Below are 26,763 nucleotides of genomic sequence, written 5' to 3'. Positions count from 1 at the left end.
AATAAATGTTTTAAAAATCTGTTTTCATTTCTAATATAGTAAATATCAATAATAGAATTTCCATAAACAAAAGTTCTTTGAAGTTCTCCATTACTTTTTAAATGTACATGAAATTATGAAGAGTGAAATGAGAACATTATATACAGCAATAAAAATATTGTGTGAAGAGTCACTTGTGTATGTCTACCTCCAGAGAAAGAACTGATAAATAGAAATAAAGAAGAAAAAAAGAAATAAATTGTTTAATATATACATACACAGATCTTTTTGTCAAATCAGGAGGTCAGGAAAGGAATTAAATGGATATTTAAATGTAACAAAAGAAATAAATTAACTAATTTTTAAAAAGTATAAAGGGATCCTGAGGCCACAAAGTTTGAAAATCATTGTCCTCAATGAGATTCTCATGAGATCAACAGGTAAGAAAATAGTCATGGGATGATATATGGGAATATTTTTTCTAATCATAGAATCATAAATTTGTCCTGGAAGAGAGCTCACATGCCACGTAGGAAATCAAGGCCTAGGGAAATAAAGTGACGTGCTCAGGGTCATATAGATAGTAAGTCTGAGGCAGAGTTGGAGCCTAGATTTAGAGCTGAAAGGGACCTTGGAGGTCACCTAGAACAGAAGTGTTATATTTCTAGTCCATGTGCTACTTTATAAGAAGCCTGCAAACTCTTGTGTGGCCAGAATGTGATGAAATAAAACTTAATTGAAAAATGCCAAAAAATAAATAAAAATATGGTTTAACATATATAATATTAATTTGGGATTTTCTAAGTTAATATGTGGAAAGGGATCAGTTTCTTTATGAGTCTGACACCACTGAGCTAATTCAGTCTCAGTTTACAGCTGAGGAAACGAAACTGGGACTTAAGGTTTAAATGATTTACCCAAGGTCACAAAGGCAGGATGTGAGCCAAAGTTCTAAGATTCCAGTTTTTAATTTGTACCATTTTGCCTCTTTGGCACAGGAGAACTGCTTTTCCACTAGATGAGACAATGTGTCCAAAGATACTTTAAATAAAGTTGTGTAGTCAATGTTAACATTTTATTTCATGAGAGAAACTGAGAAATAGATTTAGAGTCAAGGAGTCCAGAGTTCAATTGTTGCCTTTAATAGATACTGTGTGATACTGGGCAAATCTCTTAACTCTCCATTGCTCTGGAGCAGAAAAATTATGGACCTGCTGTAGTAGGAGGGCTCCTGGTGCTCGTGAAGTCACAGGTCAGGTGAAAACCTCCCCCCAAACAATCAGTTAATCTGTACCGAGGGAGGGAGGTCCCAGACATCATCCTGGTCAATGTAAAAATTGCAAAGTTACTGGAAGGCATTTTAATAGGCTGACATTTGAGCCAAAGGATTGCTTATTATGTCATTTACAGTAAAAAGAAATAAAAGTAACCATTTACAGCTTTGGCTGTTTGCTTTTTTGCCTTCTGGTGCTTTCTGAAGAGAAGTGGAACTGTGTGACAGATGATAGGAGTCTGAAGGGGAGGTAGAATTAAGACTAGATGCATAGTAGATAGAACATTGGACTTGTAGTCAGGAAAATAGGAGTTTGAATCTTGCCTCATACACTTATGGGCTGTGCCAACTCTGGGCAAGTCCCTTACTCCCCATATGTCTTGGTTTCCTTTTTTGTAAAATAGGAATAATAATAACAACCCCTACCTCGCAGAGTTGTTTTGAAGATCAAATGAGATTAGTGATTTGCAAACTTTAAAGCAGTATATAAATGCTAGCTATTAGTATCATTAAAGACAGCAGCTTCACTTTATCAGCTTGGCATTGCCTGCCCTGTGAGAATGGCAATCAGTGGGCACAATCCTGGTGCAAGGTTGATGAGAGGCTGTTTCCTATAGTTAATGCAATAGAGATGAGTGCAATGCCAAGTTGTATAAAGGGTAGAAGACTTGGACTTAGAGTTAGAAAGACCCAAATTCAATCCCCATCTCCCTATACTTACCATATGACTTAACCTCAATTAGCCTCAGTTTCCTTATCTGTAAACTGGGGATAATAATAGCACTTATACCTCATAGTGTTATCATGAGGCTCACAAGCTATAAGAACTGTAAAGCTCTTTGTAAAGCCAGTGCCTGTAGTATTTTTGTGTTTTTCCATTCTCTTCTCCCTTTCCCTTATCTCTTTAAAAACTTAATTGCAATCAGGATTTATATCGATCTATGATTATGTAGTATATACTTGCTGAAGGCCAATATTCTTGTTTTCTTTTTCAATACGTATGGAGAGGGTTGGTGTTGGACAATATGAGTGCAAAAATACAAATTTTATTCACGTACATCCATAGCTTCTGAGAAAAGAATTTGCAAAGATGTTTTATACTTTTACATTTTACACTTTGGAATGCTACCGAATTATCAGTTCTCCTTATAGTGTAGATTCAAATTGTACTTAATAATTACAAAAGAGTTTCTTTAGATGCCCACAAAAACCAGGAGGCAGATGGCACAAGTATCATTCAATAGTTCCATTTTTATGGAAGAGGAAATTGACGTCCAAAGGGAACTCTCCAAGGTCATTTAGCCAGCTAAATGGCAGAGCTAAAACCCAGGTCTTATGGTTCCAGCTCCAGGGCTCTTTTTGAATTCTTATAGGCTTAATGAATTTTAAAAATCACTGTGTTCTTATAAAAAACAAATTCATTCCACACATCTGGAGCTGATTTCAAATCTGTGCTTCTCATTATTATTGATATTGAGATTTTATCTGTACTTCCTGCTGGTAAGTTTTCTATTAGTTGGTTGGATAGAGAATTAATTCTAATAGCTAAATATGATATCAAAAATATTGTGTCTGCTTTTGGGTATTTTGTAGAGCAGGAATTGTTCTGTCCCATAAGTCATGTAAGTTACATAAACATGACATTTTACTTTTCTAGAGTTTTCTTGCCCCTAAAAGAGGATGTTGTCTGGGTTTACATTGCTTCCATTCCTAGTCAGTCCTTTGAAAGAATCTGACAGAATTTAGCAGTTAATCAGAAATTAGCATGGCGGTAAGAGGGATAGGATTTTTAGTCCTTTGTTTCCAGAAGGTGTAAGAAACTCTGGCTATGGAAACTCCTCTTGGAAAGTTGCTTGGTTTATAGAAATTAAATGACTTGTAGACTCACAAAATCAGAGGTAAGGTTTGAATTGAAATCTTATTGACTCTTGTGGAAGAGGCATGAAGGAAGAAAGAATTTTATGCATGCAAGACAGAAAGCTGGGGACCTCATCTGTCAATCAAGGTGAAGATTCCAATTAGAATGTTCCCAGGAAAGTCAGTTGGAGGCAAGCCAGGCTGAAGGGGGAAGAAGCTCTGAACAGATCCATGTTAGCCTCTGTCCTAGGCTGAAGGCTCTTGGCTTTGGAGAGGGGAGGCAAGAAGAAGCTTTTGTGTAGATGATGGTGGTAGTTAAACCTGAAGAACTGATTGTATATTTGAGATTTTGAGTTTGAAGGAAGAAGAAAGAAGATTAAACAGTTCTCCTCCATCTCCCTGACAGACTTTTGTGTCACAGCTGTGATAGGACTGACATTTCCCATAATCCTCCTATCCCTCATTATAGATTAGGGAAACCCTCATCCCTCTCACCTCATCTTACCTCAGTCCTCCATCCTGTTGTTCCCAATAAATCCCCTTACTTGAGAAAGGAAGAGAAAAGAGTGTTTCCTCATCAATCTCAGAGTCCACTTGGGGGGAGGGGCAAAGCCACAGGTTTCAGAAGAAGAGTGGTGAAGGGAGGGATTGAGGGAGGAGGAGGGTGGGAAAAATATTGATCTATTAGCCATCAGTAGTGATCAATAGGCAACCCCAGAATCTCTCTCTCTAGTACTATCTATTTCTGAAGAAATATTTCTATCTCCATTACAACTAGGCACCCTGAGGTGTTCCCTAGTATCTCTCTAGTCAAGCCAGAATATCCCTTTATTGCAACTAGAAATAATTCCACAGATTGCCATTTCTATTACACTCTCATGCTGTTTTTTCATTTAGGGTTCTCTTCTGAGAATCCATGTGATTAGCTAGTTCCTTTTTGAGGAATTTGGCAATTAGTTGCCCTTCTTAAATATAATTCAGAATTAAGAGCACAAGGTTTGGTGCCAGAAGCTCTGAATTTGAATCCCATTTGTGTTATGTGAACCTTGACAAGTCACTTATTTAGCCCCTTTGGGTCTCAGTTTCCTCATTTGTAAAACAAGGAGATTGAATTCATGATCTCAAAGGTCTCTTCCTTCTCTGATTCCTGCTTTCAAATAACGTTGTTGTTAGTTTTTCAGCTCTGTCCAATTCTTCATGACTCCTTAGACAATAGCTATCCAGGGGTTTTTCTTGGCAAGGACACCAAGGGTTTTTGCTCTGTCCTTCTCCAGTGGATCCTTTTATAAGGTAGAGGTTAAGTGACTTGCCCATAATCACACAGGTAGGAAGTTCCTGGGGCTAGACTTGATTTCAGGACTTCCTGACTCCAGGTCCAGTGCTCTGTCCACTGAGCAACTTAACAGCCTCCTAGACATACAGAGTTTAGTTATTTGTTTTTTACCTTCTACTTGGTTCCAAGACAGAAGAGTGGTAAGAGCTGGGCAATGGGGGTTAAGTGACTTGCCCAGGGTGACACAGCTAGGAAGTGGCTGAGGCTAGATTTGAACCCAGGAACTCCCATCTCTGGACCTGGTTCTCAATCCACTGAATTACCCAGCTGACCCCCCTCCCCCCATATAGAGTTTAAGTGATTTGGCCAGGGTGACACAACTAGGCTGAGACTAGATCTGAACTCAGGTCTTTTATCTCTAGTCCCAGTGTTCTTAACCACTGAGCCACAGTTGCTTCCCCTTCCAGTAAATCCCCTGCCCTTCTTTATAATAGGACTCTTTTCTCAGACCACATAAAATATAATTAATGAATTAATGCTTGCTGAAGGGCAGTATTTTTGTTTTCTTATTTTAGTGTTATTCACATCTACAGAGCAGATCAATAGCTATGACAGAGGTTCGTGTTGGACAATATGAGGGCAAAAATGCATTTTTTTTTGGTAAAAATATACAGACAAATTCATAAAACTCTCCCAGTGTTTGATATCAGAATACACTCTGATTTCCATTCACAAGATGGTAGAAATCTTATTCATTGTTGTCAGAAATAATGCCTGGATTTTCTGAGCCCTCAAAATAGGTTTGGTCTAAGAAAACCAGAGAGGTCTTTGGTCTGATGTTGCTTTTCTGTTTACTTCTAGTTCCTACCAAGTGCTGGTGCTGCCCTTGGCTCTCCGAAGCACATTTCCCTGTGATTCTATACAGGATACCACTTTCTTTAGCAATGACTCAAGTACCAGTGGATACGTGGCTGCAGAATTCCTGGCCAAAGACGTCTCTGATGTCCGAGAGATCTTCCTTGGAGACAGACTATACTACGGGAAGTTTTATAATGCACCCTTGAAACCAAGAAATGATTACTGCATTATAGTGAGAATCATCAGTAAATGGAATCAGGTACAGTCAGAGGCCTTGAAAATTGTGGGGTTTATTCCCTGAAAGTCTAAACTCTTTGGGATTATTTGGGGTGGGCAGTTAAACTTTGTTCTTTGTTTTCATATCACCTTAATTTCTGAATATAGCCCTCGCCTCTAGTGACAATCCATCTTTTATATCAAAAGAGAATAAAGTAGGAAAAAAAGCAATTTAGCAAAATTAACCAATGTTTCAACTGAATATGAAAGTAGGTTTTTTGGTTTTATTTTTAGAATCAATACATAGTTTTGATTCTAAGGTGGAAGATAAGGGTTTAAAAAAGTACTAGCTATTGGTTCCAAGGCAGAAGAATAGCAAAGCCTTGGCAATTAGGGTTAAATGACTTACCCAGGGTCACACAGCTTAGAAGTGTTTGAGGTAGATATGAACCTTGGTCCTTCCATATCTAGGCCTGGCTCTTTATCCACTGAGCCACTTAGCTGTCCCTTCCCTTCATAGATTCTTGAGGGACAAGTTTGATTATTTATTATTAGAGTTTTCAGTTTTGCTTATATTTTTCTTTCCATTTCCATGTCCATTTAGCCATTTACCGCTTTATGAACATATTCTTTGTTTCTAGTTCTTTGCTATACAACAAAAAGAGCCATCTGACATCTTTGGGGTATATGCCTAGCAGTAGAATTTCTTGGCCAAAGGTTACACACATTTTTGTCCCTTTCTTAAAGTTTAGAATTTTTAAACAGTAATTGCCTCTCTGTTGTCTGCAATGGACATCCTAGGCAATAACCACTTTAATTTTCCAAACATCTGTTCAGTCTTTGAGTTTCATATGAGCCCTGACTCAGATAGGAACCCTTACATGTTTTCTACATTGGGACTCTTAGGAGTTTTGAAATTCATCTATTTTAATACCTTCATTTTTGAAGATTTGGAAATTGAGGTGAAGGAAAATTAAATAATTTACTCCAGGGCTCATGATTGCTTTGAGGTGTAGCCAAAGCTCAAATCCAGGTCTTCTGATGCCTGTTCTAATGTTCTTTGAAATGTTTAGGAACTATAATGATAATAGAGACATCACTTCCCAAAAAGCCCATAGGGTTTAAAAAACAACAACATCAACACAACCCTCACCTTCCATCTTAGAATCAATACTGTATATTTGTTTCAAGGCAGAAGAGCAGTACCGGCTGGGCAATGGGGGTTAAATGACTTGCCCAGGGTCATACCACTGGGAAGTGCCTGAGGCCAGATCTGAACTCAGAAATACCTTCCTGACTCCAGACCTGACACTCTTTTCTACTTTGACACTGAACTGGGTCATGCAGTTGCCCTGTCCACCTAGTTGCCCCACATTGCACAATATGCCTTCAAGCGCTGAGATACTGGAAGAAGGCAGGAGTGATGGGGTCCTCTTTCTAAGGGGGGGGGGTATAATGAAGCCTTTTTCTTCCTCTCTGAGCTTTTCATTTAATGCTGTGGGCAAAGTTGCCACCTCGTAGACCCCCCAAAAAGCCAAATGAAGACAAGAACACAGTACTAAACATTTCTGTTCACTGCCTCCCTATGGAAATGGACAGTAATAGATCTTGTCATACTTACTCTGTGGGCAGTCTTCCTACTTAGCCTGGGAATGGAGAGTCAAGAGGGGTCATCTATTATGGGTTGTTAGGTATGTCCTAGGATTTGGGATTTAGGTCCAACCTCTCTCATTTTACAGATAAGAAGCCTAAGGATCAGAGAGGTTAAATAAATTATCCAAGGTCAAACAGGAACCAGAAGAGCCAAAATTCAGACTCAGATCCTCTGGTTCCGATCCAATTCTCTTTATATGGCACCATGCTCCTCCCTCGGAAATTCAGCAGCTATAGGTTACAATAGGGTGGTCAGAAATGACTTTTACCTTTTAGCTTCAGGGGGCTGGCATGAGAATTATCCAAGGTTTGAATTTGTACATGGAGCTGGACTCCTTCCTGTAAACCCTCGACCTCCCCAGTTCTAAATTAGAGCAGAAAACTGAAGGAGTTGAGGACACAAGTGACACTTTCATTACAAATGCCAAAGGAATGTAGGGCATTTCGAGGAGAAGCTAAATTTGAGAAGTGAATAATTTGATATGAAGATGGTAGGAGAACAGGATGTAATGTGGCTTTCTGAACTATTGCTTCATATACTGGAATGCTGGGTGCCTGGAAAGGATGGAATACATCCAGAAAGAGAACTTGGAACCTTGGTGGTCTGATTTAAGAGGGCTTTAAGCCAAAAAATGAGGGAAAGGGTGAAAAGTATCAGATTCAACCAGATTAATCTCTGAGGTCCCTTCTGATTCTGAAGTTCAAAGCTTCAACCTATCTAGTATTTATTAGCAATGGCTGATATGAGAAGCAGCTGGGTGACTCAGTAAATAGAAAGCCAGGCCTTGGAATCAAGATGATTTGGGTTCAAATTTGGCCTCAGATGCTTATTAGCTGTGTGGTCCTGAGCAAGTCACTTAACCCCAAACACCTAGCCCTTATTGCTCTTCTGCCTTGGGACTGATACCTAGTATTGATTCTAAGAAGATAAGGTTTATTTTTTTTAAAGGTCATGTTAGGCACTTGAGATGCAAAACCAAAATAGACACACCTTCAAGGATATGGTCTGAACACTGATAAGTACATGGGAGGTAAATACACATGGCTTCACTGGTGGATAGGCCACTAGATTTGATGTCTAGAATCAGTCAGTAAGCATTGATTTTATTTCAAACCCTTACCTTCCATGTTAGATTCAATATATTATATATTGGTTCCAAGGCAGAAGAACAGTAAGGACTAGGCAGTGAGGGTCAAGTGACTTATCAAGGGTCACACAAATAGGAAGTGTCTTAGGTTGGATTTGAACCCAGGACTTCCTGCCTGGTTCTCAATCTATGGAGCCACCTAACTATCCCCTCAGGAAGGATTCATTAAGTGACTCCTATAGGCTATAGTGCTAAGTGCTGAGGATAGAAATAAGAAAAAGGAAAAATTAGTGTGTCCTCAAGGATTTTACAGTCTAATGGGGGAAGGTCACCTACAAAAGAAAGATGGAAGCTTAGGATGGATGAGAAGTAGTAGAATCCATTTCAAGGAGTGCAGCTGGTAGGAAATAAAGAGTTTATGGGTCTGTGAACCCTCTTGAAATGGAGACTTTGGGAGAGGTTCTTTGCTCTGCCTTCTCTTCCTTCCATCAGAAGGTCAGAGGGCATTGAAGATCTGGAAGACTTGGATTCAAATCCCATCTTGGGCATTTACTAGCTATTTGGCACTTAACCTTTTTGTTCCTTATCTTCTTTCCATAAAATTATGAGGTTGGTTTTATGGCCTCTAAAGTCTCTGTTAACTATGTATATGGGATCTTTTCTTCCTATGAACCTAAGGTCATTAGGTGGAGAATTCGGATCCACTCGGATGGCAAATTCGTCATCTTCCCACAGTATCAAACAAAAAACTCATGAGATGAGAGAGAGGCTTCCCTAAGGCAGAGGGTCTGATAATTCCTGCCTTCTTGAAATTTGGGAAGAGGCAATTAAGGAGGAAGAAATGTTTTGTGAGTTGGATTTTCTTTCTTCCACCAATTCCAAATGGAGAGTAGATCTGAATTTCCTTTTAACATCTTGGAGATCCTGATGTTTGATCAGAAAGGAACTATCAAAAGTCACCTGGTCAAGAACCATTATGAAACCATCTTACAACCAGCTCTGTGGAACTGGCCAACGAGAGCCCATTTCTTAGAAGTTGTTCAATATTCTCTGTCTGCTGCATGTGGATACATGGGAGCTTTGTAAGCCTCTTTCAGGAAATGTGACACAAAGGGCTCTTTGTTTCCTGTTGGCTTATTGTGTCTACTAGAAGACTCTGGCAGCAACTCCATTTGTTGGAACTCTGGTGGTTTTGCCAACCTTTTGTATTCTGTCTCTGATGTTTATTCACTCAAGATCATCAGCAATGGGGGCAGCTCAGTGGGTAGAGAGCCAGGCCTAGAGACAGGAGGTCCTAGGTTCAAATCTGGCCTCAGACACTTCCCAGCTGTGTGACCCTGGGCAAGTCACTTGACCTCCATTGCCTAGCCCTTACCACTTTTCTGCCTTGGAGCCAATACACAGTATTGACTCCAAGATGGAAGGTAAGGGTTTAAAAAAAATCATCAGGAATAAACAGAGAGAGGATCCTGGGTGGGGAGATAAGGTACCTGGTGGCAGGTAGTCGATTGTTGCCATCTTTATAACTGCTTTCTCTCCTCCCACCTGGAGACCTATTGCAGTTCTTATTTCACTTGTCACCAGGGAAGTTTTCATTGGTTTAGACTTTATGCATGCTCAGTTCTGGCTCATCAGCAAATTTAAAAGGTTTTTTCTTCTTTTTTTGTGTGTGTCACCACACAGTAAGCTGACAAACAGAAAATACATATACAGGCTGATGAGGAAGAGGGAAAACAAGATCCCTTATTATATAAGTTAAGGAATTCATCATACTTTCAGAGAATTCCAAGAGAAAGGATCCAATAGGCCCTCCCCTAAACATTTCCATGATCTCATAGATGCCATTCTGTGTGCCATTCCTGTACCAGTCTAAACTATGAGACTGGGAAAGTTGTTTCAACTCCTTAGGTCTTTATCGTCTCATCTCTAGAAAAAGATTGCAATAGGTTTTGACGATTGTTCTTTGTGGGGGGGTGGAGAGAAAGAGAGGTGGGAGGAGAGAGAGATAGGTAGAGAGAGAAAGAAGGAAGAAAAAAGAGAAAGAAAGAAGGAAAAAGGAAGGAAGAAAGGAAGGAAAAAAGTTTTTTTGACTCATTTTGGTGGGTAAGATGATTATATGTTTTAGGAACAGAGACCAGAAAACTGGGGAAAACAAAGGTAATTCCTTCTGTTTTGGTTAAAATAATAAGTAAAAATGCAGAAGAGAAAGAAATATTCAGTCAGATCATGAGATCTTGCATGAAGAGAAATGTTGGTTTATGATAAGATAATCATTTCAGACAAAATTCAGTACCAGAAATTTATTTGTCAAAGAGGTCAGATTAACAGCACTCAGAATGGACACTAAACGCCATTTTAACCAGACACATAGTATCTGGAGCCCCAAGAAAAACCAAATAAGTCAGTGACTGGCATAAGTTGGAATGATTATGACAACATGATTGTGAAATACTATTGAATCTTTTCCCATATTCTTTAAGCCCCTAACCCACCCCTTGGTTCTTGGGAAATGACTCTTACTTCACTGAAAGGACTGATGCCATAACATCCTATAACATACAGCATGAGGATTGCCACAAATAAAAACAAAAAAATTGGCCACAATATGACACATTAGAGAGAAGTAACTGGTTTCTGTGATGAAATCCTAGCTGACTGGCAACTCTGCATCCCGCTCCTCTCTACATCAGAGTTTTTCCTGTATCATGACTTAGTCTCTCCTCCTTCTCTTCTAACTGCTAAATTCAGTGACCTACATTCTGCTCATGTCATTCTGTTGCAGTCATAAGCCACATTACCAACCACCTCCTCCTTCCAGAAATATTCTTGTCTCTTCGCCTCCATGAGGCAGCCTTAAGGTAGAAAGACTCGTCTTCCTGAGTTCAAATGTGGCCTCAGACACTTACTAACTACATGAACCTGGGCAGATCATTAACCCTATTTGCCTCAGTTCCTCATCTTTGTGCACATGAGCTGGAAAAGGAAATGGCAAAGCACTCTGGTGTCTTTGCCAAGAAAACCTCAAATGGGGTCATGAAGATCCAGACCCAACTGAAGTGACTGGACAGCAATATCTTCCATGATGCTCTGCTCTCCTCTTTCTCCTCTTATCATTATGACTATACAGTTATGTACTCTTTATGGGCTCTCTTTGCTTCTGCCCCAAGAGCTGCAAGCGTTCCCTAATATTTTATCTTGGACCCTGCTCTCTCAATAGGTGACTGCTAGCCCAGCCCCTTTCAGGAGGGATTCCAGCCTTGCTTCCCTCCTCTCCTGACTTGACTCCGCAGCCTTCTCATGTTCAACAATTGCCTTGCCCTCCCATGGGTACCTTTCTCATCCACCTGTTCCCGCTTCTCTTTCTGTACTAACTTCCCCTTTCCCCCCATTAAAATAAAAGCTCTTTGTGAATAGGATCTATTGCTTATGTATGTTCCCTACTCCTACTCCACCTTAGTATTGTGTCCCAATCCTGATGGGGGAGTGAGGCTGCCCACATTTTGCAACTCTGCCTCACTTAAATCCAATTTACTCACTAGTCAATTGATATCACCTGGAATGTCATTGGTGCTCTTTAAAAAGGAAGAATGATGGGGTAGTTGGTGGCACAGTAAACAAAGTGCAAGGTTCTAGAGTTGGGAGGACCTGGGTTCAAATTTGATCTCAGACACTTCCTATGAGAGTGACCTTGGACAAGTCACTTAATACCAATTGCCTAATCCTTGGAACCAATACATAGTATCTATTCAAAGACAGAAGGCAAGGGTTAAAAAAAAAAGACAAACAATGGCAGTACTTGGTAGACAATGCTTAATAAATATTCTGTGTACCTTAGGCATTTTCTTATCCCTCTCTCTTATTTTCCTCCATTATCCCATTTATCCCCACAGTTCATTTTCCTATCCCATCTCTACTTGTGGAAATCCAGCTAGAGTGCTAACTATACCCCATAATTATCTCAACTGCTAATGACCTCTTTTTCCCTAGAAGTCATATTATAACACTTTGTACCTCTCTCTTGGAAGGAAAGGGAAGAAACCTTTGTATAGCACCTACTGTGGTCCAACTAGGGTGCTAAGTGCTTTACAGATATGAAATAATTTGATTTTCACAACAATTCTTTGAGACAGGTGCTTATTGTTATGGCTGAGCCAGCTGAGGCAGAGTTTAAATGACTTACCCAGGATCACACAGCTAATCAGTGTCTGAAGTGGGATTTGAACTCAGATTTTTCCAGATTTCAAGCCTAATACTTTATTTACTGAGTCACCTGGCTGAATTTACCCAATTCTTTATTTTATATTTATTTGAACAGGATCGAAGGGTTTATAGGTTGTCAACTACCCTCTCTCTTCTTTTTTTGTGAAGCTCTGGCTTAGCCTGGTCTTCCATGAAGTCCATTACAGACTCATTTTCCCCTCAACTTCTTTTCACTGTCTTGTGAGACAAAATATCACATCATCTTCCCCTGTTGTGTTTTTCAAATAAGCAAACTCCAAAATGGTGCTACCCTTGACCTCCAAGTTTCATTATGTATCAAAGAAGTCATGAATTTGCCAGTTCAAGGCTATTTCGGTGCTATTTAGGCCCCCAAAATAGCAGCTTCAGTGAAATATATCTAAGAAATTGTGATAGAATCCTTGCCTTGACTTTTAACCATTTCCTGTTTTTCTGAATATTTAGGCAAGATGGGTTGTAAATTCTCCTTTCTCATCTTTATCTCTTTTTCTAATTGGGTATTGATGGTGACCTTTGATCTCGTCAAAGACACATAAACATTTCCTACCTATTAGGATATAGTCTTTGTGTGTGCCTGTGCGTGTGTGTGTGTGTGTGTGTGTGTATGTGTTTGAGAGACAGAGATAGAGGCACAGAAAGAGACAGACAGACAGACAGACAGAGACGGAGAGAGATTTTGTTCAGAAACCCATAGAAGTCCTTCCACACTTTCCTTGTTTCTCAAAGGTTATGCTGACAAAACAAGTTCTTGCAGGTTCTTCCAAAGAGGAAATAGTTCAAATATGATTCTGGTGACAGTGTACATAATATGTTAACTGTCTGTACTTTGGAGTTTAGTGTCTTCTTCAATATATTTTTTTCTTCTTGTCCTCCTCTCATCTTCTGCTGGATAATCTTTTTCTGAAACAAACAAACAAAAAAGGTACCATAAAGATAATCAAAATTTTTGTCCTACTGCAAAGGATTAAAAAAAGAGAGAGAGAAATTTTATGAAGAATTTAATGAGATTCTCCAACAAAGTTCATGTATACTTTAACATTTCAATGGTTTCAGTGCAGAGGTAGTTATAGGAGGAGGTTTTTTTTTTCCCCAAACTGCCTTGAGATTTATGGTTTAAAAAATCCAAATAACCACAAAAATGGAAATATAGATTATCAAAGAGTAACAAACCTGAAAAAAGATTGGTAAATAGGGATAGTTGTTTGAAATAACTAATGAAACAGAAAAAAATCTTTAGCTAATTTAATTAAAAAAAAAGGAAAAGTAGAAAGCTAAGTGACTCAGTAAATAGAGTCAGGCCTGTAGACAGAAGGTCCTGGACTGAAGTCTGACCTCAGATACTTTAGTTGAGTGATCTTGGGCAAGTCACTTAAATGCCTAGTACTTAATACTCTTCTACCTTAGAATCAATACTAAGGGGGAGGGAGGTGCAGCTAGGTGGCAACTGGGTGGCTCAGTGGATTGAGAGCCAGGCCTAGAGAAGGGAGGTCCTAGGTTCAAATATGGCCTCAGACACTTCACAACTGTGTGACCCTGGGCAAGTCTCTTGTCTCCCATTGCTTAGCCCTTACCACTCTTCTGCTTTAGAACCAATACATAGTAAGGGGTTAAAAAAAAGGAATCAATACTAAGACATAAGGTAAGAATTTTAAATAATATTAATAAATAAAGGAAAACCAAATGACTGAAATAAAAGAAAAGGAGAATTCATAACCAATGAAAACTCATGGAAATTATTAGAAATGATTTTATCCAATTATATGTCAGCAAAATTGATATTTTGAATGAGATACATAGTTAGAAAATAAAAAATATTTAAGTTAAGAGATTGGGAAGTTTGGTGGTATAGTGGATGAATGTCAGGAAGACTCATCTTCCTGAGTTCAAATCTGACCTGAGATACTTACAAGCTGTGTGATTCTGGGCAAGTCACATAACTTTGTTGGCCTCAGTTTCCTCATCTGTTAAATGAGCCGGAGAAAGAAATGACAAACCACCCAGTATCTATGCCCAGAAAACCCCAGATGGAGTCATGAAGAGTCAGACATGACTGAAATGACTGGGCAAGGTTAAGAGAGTGAAAAAGAGAAAATTTAAACAACCCAGCCTTAGACAAAAGAAACCGATGGACCATAAACTAACAAAGGAAATGATTATAGACCCAGATGCATTTACAAGTGAACTCTATGAAATATTCAAAGAATAATTAACTCTGATATTATGTAATTTGCAAAAACAGATTTTTAAAAGTATCCTATGAGACTCTTTTTATGAGACAAATTTGATTCTGATACTTGAACTAGATGGAGAGAAAGGAGTTTATAGACATCTCTCTAGTGAATATATGTAAAAATGTTGGATAAAATATTAACAATAGATTCAGAAACATCAAAAATTATTCACTTTAATCATGTCAGCTTAAAATGCAAGGTTGGCTCAAGATTATAGAAATAATAAACATAATAAGTTATATTAACAATAAAATGAATACAATCATTGATGGTATCAAATGATAAAATAAAACAGTTATTTCCATTAAAAGTCAAACGCATTTTTAAGCCCTTGGAATGTGCCACAACCTGGTCAGCACTGGAGATTCAAATACAAAAAATAGATCAATTTCTTCCTTCAAAGGGCTTACATTCTAATGATAGTATTAATAAGAACATATATAAGTAGAGGAAGAATAAAAGCAAAATAAATACATGGAGCAGCTGGACGACACAAGATAGAGAGTACGTCGCCTGGAAGTCAGTAAGACCTGAGTTCAAATCTAGCCTCAGAGGCTCTCTAGCTATGAGGCTAACAAATCACTTAACACTATTTGCCTCAGCTTCTTGATCTGTAAAATAAGCCAGAGAAGAAAATGGCAAACCACTCTAATATTTTTGCTAAGAAAGCTCCAAATGCACTAAGTGAGATATCATAAGCAAATCAGAAGAAAGTGTATGTAATGCCTATTGGAACTATGGACAGGAGAGGCATTTATTTATAAATAAGAACATTGTGAAATATAAAATGGATAATTTCAATCATATTAAATTTAACAGTTTTGTACAAATAAAGCTAATGTTACCAAGATTAGGAGAAAAGCAGAAAATCGGGGGGAAATTTTTATAGGCAGTTTCTCAGATAGAAGTTTCCTATCTAAAATATATAGAGAACTTCATCAGTGAGTCATTCCCCAACTGTTGACAGCTCAAAAGATATGAACAGATAAGTTTTTGGATGAAGAAACCAAAGTCATGTATAGGCACATGAAAAATTGCTCTAACTCATTAGTGATTAGAGAAATGCAAATCAAAACCATTCTGAGATACCATCTCACAGATTTCAGAATGGCTAAATGATAGAAAGGACAAAATGACAAATGTTGGAAGGGATATGAATAAAAGAGGATACTAATACACTGTTGGTGGAACTGTGACTGCTCCAACCATTTTGGAGAGCAATCTCATATTATGCCCAGACTGTTATAAAATGGTGTATACCCTTAAACCCGTTAATACCACTGTTGGGTCTAGTTCCTAAAGAGATCAGGAAAAAAGGAAAAGAACACAAAATATTTATAGCCACTCCCTTTGTGGTACCAGAGATATGGAAATAGAAAGAACAATCGCAAAGAAACCAAAGAAAATCTTAGTAAGTCTTTCTATCCAGTCCATAATTACACAAGATCACTAGAAGCCTACAAAGGTTCTGAATGGGCATAGGCTGGAGAAGAAGGCAAAGCTATATTTTGCTAGGGAAGCTCACACTAGAGTCAGAGCAGAAGATTGGGACACTTCAAGGCAGTAGAATCCTGTAGGTAGATATTTAACAACCAGGTCTCTGGAGGGAAAAAAGTATGCATGATACACATTTTTACTTTGGGCAAGTTTATTTCTCTTCTTGTTTAAACCTTTTCCTTCTGACAGTATCAATTGTACAACAGAAAGATAATGGCTAGGCAAATGGGGTTGCCTCTGGTCATACCAAACCCATGCCATAAATGATGAAACTTTAAAGATGTTGAGTGATTTGTCCAAGGTCACATAGGTACTGAGCCATCCGATGCTAAGATGCTAATTGTCCAAGATGCATTTGAACTCATACATACATTGAGGGATTGTATAGCCTCTGTTAAATTGGCTTGGCTGCCAATTGCAGGATGACAGGAACAATGTGATCATGATGGTGTTGATGTATTTTCCTTTGTAGGTGAGAAGACAGTCCTGTGTGATTTGGGCTGAAGTGAAAGGTAAGGCTATTTGCTTCCTCTTTTTGCCCTCCCACATCTTCCTTTTCTTACCTTGCCACCCATCCCTCCTCCCACTTCCACCCATCTGTAGCAACGAGCCCCCCCTAATTGCTGCAAGTTATGCTTTTCCATAGAGGCACTTACAGTAAGGGTGGAAGAGGAAGAGCATCTGATTCATCTGGGAGATTTAGTCACACCCAAAGGATTTACTTGAAAAGACTTTGGCTTTTGGGCATGAAATTGGTGGAGGATTATTTTAGGGAGTTTCTTCATTTAACTTGGGCTTCTTTATCTGGATGTGAAATAGCATCTCTCAGCTTATAAAAGCAGTTCTGAGCATTCATGCCTCTGGGATGGGAGATTTTCCTAGAAGTGACTGCTCTGCCTGTTTCAAACCAGTTTTGGCTGGATCAGAGAATGTTCTGGGTTTTACGAAAATAGTTCTCTTCTTCCCTCCATTCCTGGCATACCCCCCCCCTGCCCTGCACCCTCTCCCCCCCCCCCCCTGTGCCTGACCTTGGCCTCAGATTCCCAAGTTTCCTCCGAAGCCCAGCTCCCAGGCCCCTTCTGTCATGAAACCTTTCCTGGTCTGCTCCCCTCCTTCCTTCCTGGCATTCTCTCCTTCTTAAAATGACCATGTGTTACTTGGGATAGGCTTCATATTTATTTAGTTGTAAACCCTTTGTGTAATTCACTGAGGGCAGAGACTAGTTCTTCTTTGGGGGTTTTTGTTTCCCAATCCCTGACAACTGAGCCCAAGAATGTGTGTTGGATGGAATTGCTGAGTTCTGGAAGAGAGGAGCGCTATGTTGCAGTTTATGCATAGGTGTAAGTGTACACTTTCCCAAAATCCCTTCTGAGGCTAGTTAAGATCCTCTACCAAGGCTACCAAATTGAGAAGCCCCCATCAGTCACTGGAAAGAAGAACTAGTTAAGGCAGTTAGGTAGCATAATGGATAGAATAATGGGCTTAAAATCAGAAGGCCCTGGGTGGCTAGGCATACCTTTATTTATTTATCTATTCTATTTATTTATTTCTTTGTTTCTTTCTTTATTTCTTTGCTTACTTATTTGTTTGTTTGTTTGTTTATGGCAAACTAGCCTACTGTAAAAATTCTAGGTGGCTTTGGAATTTCCAAGTTCTATACATCATATATTTAATCATCTGGGGACTATTGGTGGAAGAAAAGGAAATTGGTTAAAAGATTAATATCTTAGGGGGCAGCTGTACAGCTCAGTGGATAGCGAGGCAAGCCTAGAGATGGGAGGTCCTGGTTTCAAATGTGACCTCTAGCTGTGTGACCCTGGGGAGGTCACAACCCCATTGCCTAGATCTCACTACTCTTCTGCCTTGGGACCAATACATAGTGCTGATTCTAAGGCAGTAGGTAAGAGTTTATAAAAAAGATTAATCTCTTCGGATAATTCACTTTTAAAAATGAATAATATGGAAATATATTTTGTGTGATAATATATCTATAACCTAGGGGAAAAATTAAATGTGAAAAAAAATTGCTCTGGGTAGATAAGCTTCTGAGCTTTATAAACTATATGAAAGAAGATCTGAAAAAAAAAAAAGATTAGTTTCTTTGGAAAATAATTTCCCTGTTGCGACGCTATACGTGGGGTCAGAGTCTTCCTCCTCCTCCTCCTCTTCCTCTTCTTACATCTTCTTCTCCTCAGCTACTGCCACTGTCTCCCCTGGAGAGCCCCAGTTCACTGAGGTTCCCCAGGCTTTCTGCAGACTCCTGTCCTCTGTGTAGCAATGGATACAAAGCTTTAGGGCATCCTCAGAGTCCCCCCTCCTGGACGCCAGCAAGAAGGAACACAAGAAGGCATATAGAAACTTGGCCAAGGAATACCAAAAGAATCCAAATGCTGGTGACCAATTGAAAGAAGTAAGTTTTGCAACTGAAGTTTTATCAGCCCCTGAGAAACGGGAGTTAATATGGTGGTTGTGGTGGAGACAGTGGCATGGATGATATTTTTCCTCACATTTTTGGTGACGGGCTGTTCAGTTTTATGGTTAATCAAAATAGAAGTCAAAATGGTAGATGCATGATGTATCCCCTCAAGGTGTCTTTGGAAGATCTTTATAATGGCAAGGAAACCAAACTGCTACTTAGCAGAAAGGTTCTTTGCAGTGCTTACATTGGCCAAGGTGGCAAGACAGGGGCTGTTCAGAAACACAGTGCATGTCAGGGTCAAGGTGTTGAGTTGACAAGATGGCGGGCTCCTGGGATGGTACGGCAGATGCAGTCTGTGTGCTGATTGTAATGGAGAAGAAATAATGAATGAGAAAGACCGTTATAAAAAATGTGAAGGCAAGAAGGTGATAAAAGAAGTTTAGATTCTTGAAGGCCATGTAGATAAAGGCATGAAACATGGACAGAAGGATTACATTCACTGGAGAAGCAGATGGGGCCCCAGGAGTGGAACCAGGCGATGTCGTTCTTTTGTTGCAAGAGAAGGAGCTGGAGATGTTCCAGAGAGATGAGAAGGATTTACATATGACACACAAGAGTGGACTTGTTGAAGCACTGTGTGGATTTCAATTCACATTTAAGTAACTTGATGGCCCTCAAATTGGGGTGAAATATCCACCTGGCAAAGTAATTGAACCAGGTGGTGTCCCTGTAGTTCCAGGAGAAGGAATGCCACCATATCCTAAGACCTTTGAAAAAGGGGATCTTTACATAAAGTTTGATGTACAGTTTCCTGAAAACAACTGGATTAACCCATAGAAACTTTCTGAACTTGAAGACCTTCCAGTTAGACCTAAAGTTTCTAGTGTGATCAGTGACACAGAAGAGGTGGGTCTTCAGGAGTTTCCCTGCAAGTGGTCAGAGGAGGGAGGCTTCTAATGGCAGCCCTGAGGAAAGAAGCCATCGTGGACCTGGTGTACAGTGTGCCCAGCAGTAAGTAAGCATTGCTTTAAAAAGAAAGAAAGAAAACTTGCACAAGAGGAAATACTTTCCAGTTTTGCTGATTTGTTTTCAGAGATCCAGATGGATTCCAATCCAAACGAACTGTTGGTTATAGTATCTACAGAGTGTATAATTTAAACTAACCACAAAGCTTTCCGTCTTCATTTTGACTGTTCTGTAGCAGAATAAAGCATTTGAAAGGAAAACAAAGATTCCCTTTCACACAGGTTCTAAGTTTCAGTGCTGGTATCTATGCTTGATTTTGACAGTTGTGTAGATTTGGTTTCCTATTTTAAATTCAAATCCTGCATTGTACAGTTTGTGTACAGTTTGTCTGAAGGCTTTGTATTTGGCTGCACTTGCATACAGCTGCTACAAATAGTTTAAAGAATTTCATAGCCTATATTTAGATGCATGGTCAATGGGCTTTGCACCCAAGGGATTTGGAGCTGAGTGAGTAAACTACACTGAAAGGGGTTGTAAAGTTTTTTGTTTGTTTTACGGTTTATTTTGGTTTTTTAACCATCTTGTGAAAGTTTCTGAATTAAGTAATAAAATCAGTTGGTTGAAATAAAATAAAAATAATCCCCCTGATTTTTTTTTTTTTAGTCCCTTACCTTCTGAGACAGAATCACAGTAAGGGCTAGGTAATTGGGGTTACGTGATTTGCTCAGTCACACAACTAGGAAGTATCTGAGTCCAGATTTGAAGCTAAGACTTCCTGATTCCAAATCTGGCTATCTAACCACTATACTACCTAGCTACCTATTGTAAGGAATTAAATTAAGGGTTTGACTAGTGAAAATTAAAAAATAATACTGTGGTCGCCAACTTAAAATATTATAGCTCAAGTCAAAATGACTTTTAATAGCTCTTATTTATAAAAAGGGTAGAAAGAGTAAAAGTTGAGAAATACAAAAAGAGGGTAGAAAAGATGTCTACCCTATCACACTAAATATTGCTCTGGTGCTCCACTTAGCCCAGCAAGGCTTATTAACCCTCCACCAGAGGACCTGGAGTTCCATCCACGTGACCTCCTCCAAGAAGGGAAGGCCTCTCTGAAACCAATCTTTCTCCAGACATCAGGAAAGGAAGGCCAGCTACTCACTCACCCAAAAGTTAACAAGTCCCAAGTTACCTCCAAGGGGAAGGTCACCAGTTGAAGACCACCAAAGATGACCATGACCTCTAGCCTAAGAAGATCAGGACTTTTATAGTCCTTTTTGTCCCTTACCCTCTTCACAGAGGCCAATCACAGTTTCCAAATTACCTAGTAATGCCCACGGGGGCAGTGTCTGTGGGATCCACTTCTCATCCTCTGAAGGTATCAACTCTTATCATAGGCTTCTGGAGGTGTCAACTGTAATCATAATATTCACAAGTTTCTGATTGATTGGGTTACAAGGGTGGAGCTCTCCAAGTGACTTGTGAATTCTCTTACTTGATGGCTAACAAAGTGCTAAGTAGGGGTGTTTTCAGTTTTTGGTTGATTAAATTAAAAGTTGCTGATGCTAGACAAAGAAAGTCTGATTCACATTTCACACTATCCACTGTTTTTTTTTAAACCCTTACCTTCCATCTTAGAATCAATACTTTGAGTTGGTTCCAAGACAGAAGAGTAGTAAGGGCTGGGCAATGGGGGTTAAATGACTTGCCCATGGTCACACAACTGGGAAGTGTTTGTTTTCAGATTTGAACCCAGAACCTCCCATTTTTAGGCCTGGCTCTCAACCCACTGAGTCACCCAGATGCCCCCCCCCATTTACTGCTTTTTAAAAGACTCTTACCTTCTATTTTAGAGTTGATACTAAATATTGATTCTTATTAGAAGTAAATGTTTTATTCCCCAACTAAATTCCAGCACTATAATGGTAACAAAACAATCACATGTTGAAAAAATTCAATAATAAACATTTTGGTCAAGACTGATAGGATAAATAAAAACTACAGAAACAAGAAATTAAATATTACCATTCTTAACCATCCATTCTTCCCTCATTCCCCCAAAGTCCTGGAATATGTAAATGCTTTCCTTCCCTATTTCACAGATAGTTCTGCAGGCTATTTGCTTAATTGTCTAGGGTTACATTCTAATTTATTAATGATTGGTTCCAGCTTGGTTGCAGTTGCATTGTTATTAAAACCACACTGACTTTAATCCAGCTTTCCCCCTCTTTTTTTTAGTGGGTATATTTTATTAATATAATATAAAGAGTTGCCACATAGTAATTAAAGAAAGGACAAGCCAGTTTGTCTTCTAGGATGTGTTGCAGACTGAGCCCTAGTTGGCTGCTATTACCTCCCCTAAGGCTTTATTCCTCTTTGTTTTTTTCTCAATTTTTACTCACAGAAAACTGGCTTGGAAATGATTTTTCCCACCTAATTGCTTTGGCATGGTTGCAGATAGTAAAATAATCATAACTGGTTCAATTGTTTAATTGATACTAAACAATGATTCTAAGGCAGAAGAGCAGTGAGGGATAATGAGGGCTAAGTGACTTGCCCAGGGTCACTCAGCTAGGAACTGTCTGAGGCCAGATTTCAACCCAGATTCTCCCTACTCCAGGCCTGGTTCTCTATCCCTTCCTAGCTTCCCTTCCACTGCTTTTTTAAATACAACACACCAAAACTGACTTCTGGCATATTCTTGTTCAGTAGAAAGAAGTGATGTGTGTTGTGTGCTTCCCTAAAGTTCTATAATCACCTACCTCCCTTTCCTTGATCTCTTGTTAGTAAGGCAGCTTATTTAAGGAGAAAGAGAACCAGATTTTGAGTCATAAAACCTGGGTTCCAGTCCTGACTTTACCAGTTATTTGTACTTCTATATTCTGTATTCCTACAAAACTATAAGGTTAATTATCTTCGTGGGTCCTCAGTTTCCTCAGCTGTAAAATGAGGACGTTAGATTAGGTGAATGACCTCTAAAATCCCTTCTAGCCTGAAATCTATGATGCTGTCCAGTGTTTTATGAGTAATGTCTTGATGACATTCACTTTGGGACAGCATTTTTTCAGAGAAGCTTGGAGAAATTCAGGCAGGCTGATCCCCTTTGTCAGCTTCTGTCCCAATTTTCATCTTTGCTTAATGCTGGAAAATATACTGCTGGAAAACGAGCGAGTATGGGGAAAGGAAGGATATTGCTACAAGGTGTAGAGTCACAAGATGTGGAGTCAAGGCATACTTTGTCACTGTATGTCACTCAACGAATTCTTTAATTGCCTTGAGTTTTAATAAAATAAAGATTCTGATGATAATGTATCAAGGATTATAATAATACTAGCCTGCACATATAGTATGCTTTGCAGATTACCAAAATTTTCCCCACAAAAACCTCATGAAATAGGTAGGACTAGCATCATTATCCTCATTTTAGACATGAGTAAACTGAAGCCTGCAGTTCAGGGTCAAACAACTAATAAATCACACAGTGAGTCAGTGTAACTATGCCTCAGTTTCCTTATCCCCATCTGTAAAATAGGGGGTTGGATTTTTGAGGTTTCTTGGAGTTCTAGATTATGGTCCTCTGAGTCACAGGTAGTTCATTCCTTTGAATACCTTGAAGTTAACCCAAACTACCTTCCCGATCGTTGTGGGGAGAGTTGTAGATATAGATCTAAAAGAATATGATTATTATATGCTTCTAAAATGATATCGTTTTCCTTCATTGCCTTGAAACTTGCTTAGGTTTTGTGATTCTTACTTAGATTTTCTTATTATTTATAATTATAATGATCATTTATGACTATTATGTATTATTTTGGTGTATTCTTACTGGAGCTTATGGAGTGTTCAGGGAGGACTAGAACCTCAGGTCTGAGGGATTGCCCAGCCCTTTTCAGGGGTGCTCTTCCATCTTTGTCATCCATTTGTCACCCGACTCTCACCTGTGGCTCCAAGAAGCTGTAGCATACACAGTGGCCATATCCTGATCAAACTGTCTTGGCAGGTGGGCTGAAGTAGGTTAAGGGTAAGTGACAGGCCACAAGCCCATGAGTGAGTTAGGGAGATGTATTCCCCAATCATGTGAAGACCTCCTTTGTGCAATGGCCAGATGAACAACTTGTTCCAACAGCCAGGAAAGTGGCCGAAGCAGGCACTGTGGAGCACATAGAGCTTGGTCAGTCATCAAAGATGCAAGGTTATCCACTGTGTGCTGGCCAATGGGAGTCATCCTGACTTTTGTCTTGCCACTGGACTTCAAGGACTCTGGAAGAGGCTAATGACTTCTCACTGGGCTGCCTCACTTAAGTCTAATTTATATGCAAATCAAGACAATTGGTAATGTTATTGGAACTCTTCCAAAGGAAGGACCAACAATAATGACTTAGGTCTTTCTGACTCTAGGTCCATTTTTCCATCTGTTGCATCACCTAGAAGACTAGGTAGAGATAGTGTGCTGATATTTGATTATTTTTAAAATGCTTTATGAATAATATGTATATATAGGGTTTTTAAAAAAATGTTCATAACAACCATGTGAGAAAGGCATTCCCATTCTTAATATCATCTATTTTACAAGTGAGGAAACTGAGGCTTAGAGAAAAAACATTCTTTGAATATCTTTCTACAACCCTCTCCCCCCAACCCCAGGAAATCCTAGACATGAGTCATAATCAGAGCTTTAAACAATTGGTCTGCAAGGGAAGGGGATGGTTAATGACTTTGTTTAATTTCATTTTTCTAGTTTCCTTTCCCTCTTCTCTTTCTTTCCTTTCTTCCTTACATACTGCATCTCTTTCTCTTTCTTGCTTTCCATATGCCTTACCTTCTGTGGCAGAAATGAAGTAAAGACTAGACAACAGGGATTAAGTGACTTGGCCAGTGTCACACCATTAGGAAGTGTCTGAGGTCAAATTTGAACCCAGGACCTGTCATCTCTAGGACAGGCTCTTTATCCACTTAGCCACCCTCATTTAATTTCTCTCTGAAAAAAATCTACTTGTCCTATCATTAGCAACTTGCCCATTCTTGCAGTGTTGATGACCTATGTGCGCAGCACTGTTTCTTCAATGTTAGACGTAGGAACTCATCTGTGGATCTACACATGCTTTTGAGATCAGTTCAATACCTGGAGCCAGATTTCTAATGAGTGAACTGCTATGCTTCCTTTTTTCACATTCTTCAGTTCATTAAAGCTCTGCTCCATATCCTGCAAGGCAAATGATTTATATTTTAGGCTATGGCTCATGCCTAGAATTTCCCCAAAAACAAAGGAATAGAAAAGTACTAGTGAATCTCATTATTTAATAAGTATTTCTTATAGGAACATGCCTAGGCATTTTACAACTTTTCTTGGGCTTATCAAAGCATTAGCATCACCATTCTTGTACTTCAGGGCCTTTACTAATAACTAAGCAGTGTTCATGAAACAAAAGAAAAGCAATAGACCATCTCAGACAAGACTTGTAATAAGGGAGAATTCTGGACAAAGACCAATGGGACAGCTAATGTTTGGAACACAATATAATGGCTCATACTCACACCTCTCAGAGTGAGAATGAGTCTGATTGGACAAACTGCTGCCAGATTTTGTGCCACTTGGGGAAATGGTGGGGAATGTAAACTATTTTTTTCAGTTGCCAATTGCCTGTTGTCAGAATTTGTTGAGTTCTCATAAAATGATATCCTACTGTATAATAAGGAGCAGGAACAAAACAGGTATTTCCTATAAATAAAAACAGTACTAACAGACAAAAGACATAGTGTCCATTAACAAGAACAAGGATTTAGTAACTTGAACTGAATATAAACTTTAATATTAAACAGGATTTAGTAGCTTCAAACTCTTGCTAGGATGTGCTCGGAAGCTGATACTTCAATTGCATCAGACATAAAGCAGTGTGGAGGCTTGCTTGTAGACATTTAAATTTCACCTTGGCTTTGCACTATCTTCCTCAAAGTTCATGTCTTCTGACTAGCCAGGTTAGGGGTTTAGGTTTCTTCTCATGTCAGTGGTTGTCATCTCCAATGGAGAAGCTTCCCTTGATAAAAGAAGGTTTTCCTTGCTGATCCAACGCTTCCCAACTTCTTCTTTTTTTAATTAACTAATTAATTTAAAAAATAATTACATGTAATAAATTTCTGCATAAGTTTTCCAAAGTTACGTGATCCAATTTGTCTCCCTTCCTTCCTTTTCTCCCTCCCACAACTGGAAAGCAATTGGATCTGGGTTATACTGACTTTCTTGAACTACCGTGAATACCTTAGATATGTACCTTGAGAATGATGTTTGGTAGCCCTCTTCAGGAAAGGATCCACAAAGAGGGAAAGACAGCCAGGAGACCAAACTTGCCTAGTTGAGTCCATGTGCTAGAGAAAAGCTTCAGGGTTGAGGAGAGGGAAGGGAAGAATACTATTCATCATCCCATCATTTTATGGGAAGTCTAATGACAGAGTACTACTTGCCACACAGGAAAGTTGAATGAAGAGACTGAGCTAGAAGCTGTCTTGTATTTTTAACTGGCTCAGCACCCCACCCAGAATCCTAGATCATTCCAGCATCTTCCATTTACCCCAAACCTGCCACTTACAATGACATATTTAGACTCTGGACATAATCATTTACTTAACAATAAGGTAAAAGCAATAATAATAACATCACAGATATTCACATGACAAATACATGAATAATAAATATATTACAGTCTGTATATAAATCTGGGTCACACTGTCTTACCAATGCACCGCCTGTGGGGAAAAGTGGGTACATATTTATATAAGCCTGGCAGAAAAGCCCCCAAATGAGGAAAGCTCATGTGTGATTGGGCAGTAGGTGGGTGGGGGAGGCAGACTCACAACTGAGGACTGCAAGCATTGCTGACCCCTTTCTTCTCAGTTTGCTCACAGGATGTGTCCTTGATGACTATAGCCTCTCTGCTGAGCAGATGCTTTCACTGCCAAGTTGAACTGGTTCATGTTGTGCTTCCCTAACATCTCATTGAGCATGAGCATTGAGACCGGATGATCTATTGGGTAACTTCTCAACTTTTTGCTTCCAACCTGTTCCTCTGCTCAGCTGAACCTATTCTCAGAAACATCATGGCTTCTCTAGAACATGGTTCTGAATTCTGCCATTTCATCTCTCTCATCTTTCTGGGTTTAGGTTCTGGTTCCTCTCTGTGAATGATCCCGCCTTACCTTAAGCTTGATAACCAAATTTT

The 26,763-nt window shown here is 39.2% G+C and overlaps 1 protein-coding gene across 3 annotated transcripts in view; it reads left to right on the top strand.

The window, feature by feature from the left end:
- SUSD1 (sushi domain containing 1) overlaps positions 1-26,763 on the top strand; it is a 376,643-nt gene that overhangs the window by 282,129 nt on the left and 67,751 nt on the right. For all 3 annotated transcript variants that reach the window (XM_007498165.3, XM_007498164.3, XM_016423857.2), the window contains 2 exons: positions 5,244-5,499; positions 16,637-16,676. In XM_007498165.3, the coding sequence (XP_007498227.2) occupies positions 5,244-5,499; positions 16,637-16,676 (296 nt within the window). The remainder of the gene's footprint in view (positions 1-5,243; positions 5,500-16,636; positions 16,677-26,763) is intronic.

Source organism: Monodelphis domestica, chromosome 7 (genome assembly GCF_027887165.1).
Source record: "Monodelphis domestica isolate mMonDom1 chromosome 7, mMonDom1.pri, whole genome shotgun sequence".
Lineage (NCBI taxonomy): Eukaryota > Metazoa > Chordata > Mammalia > Didelphimorphia > Didelphidae > Monodelphis > Monodelphis domestica.
This window is presented reverse-complemented; position numbering and strand designations above follow the sequence as displayed.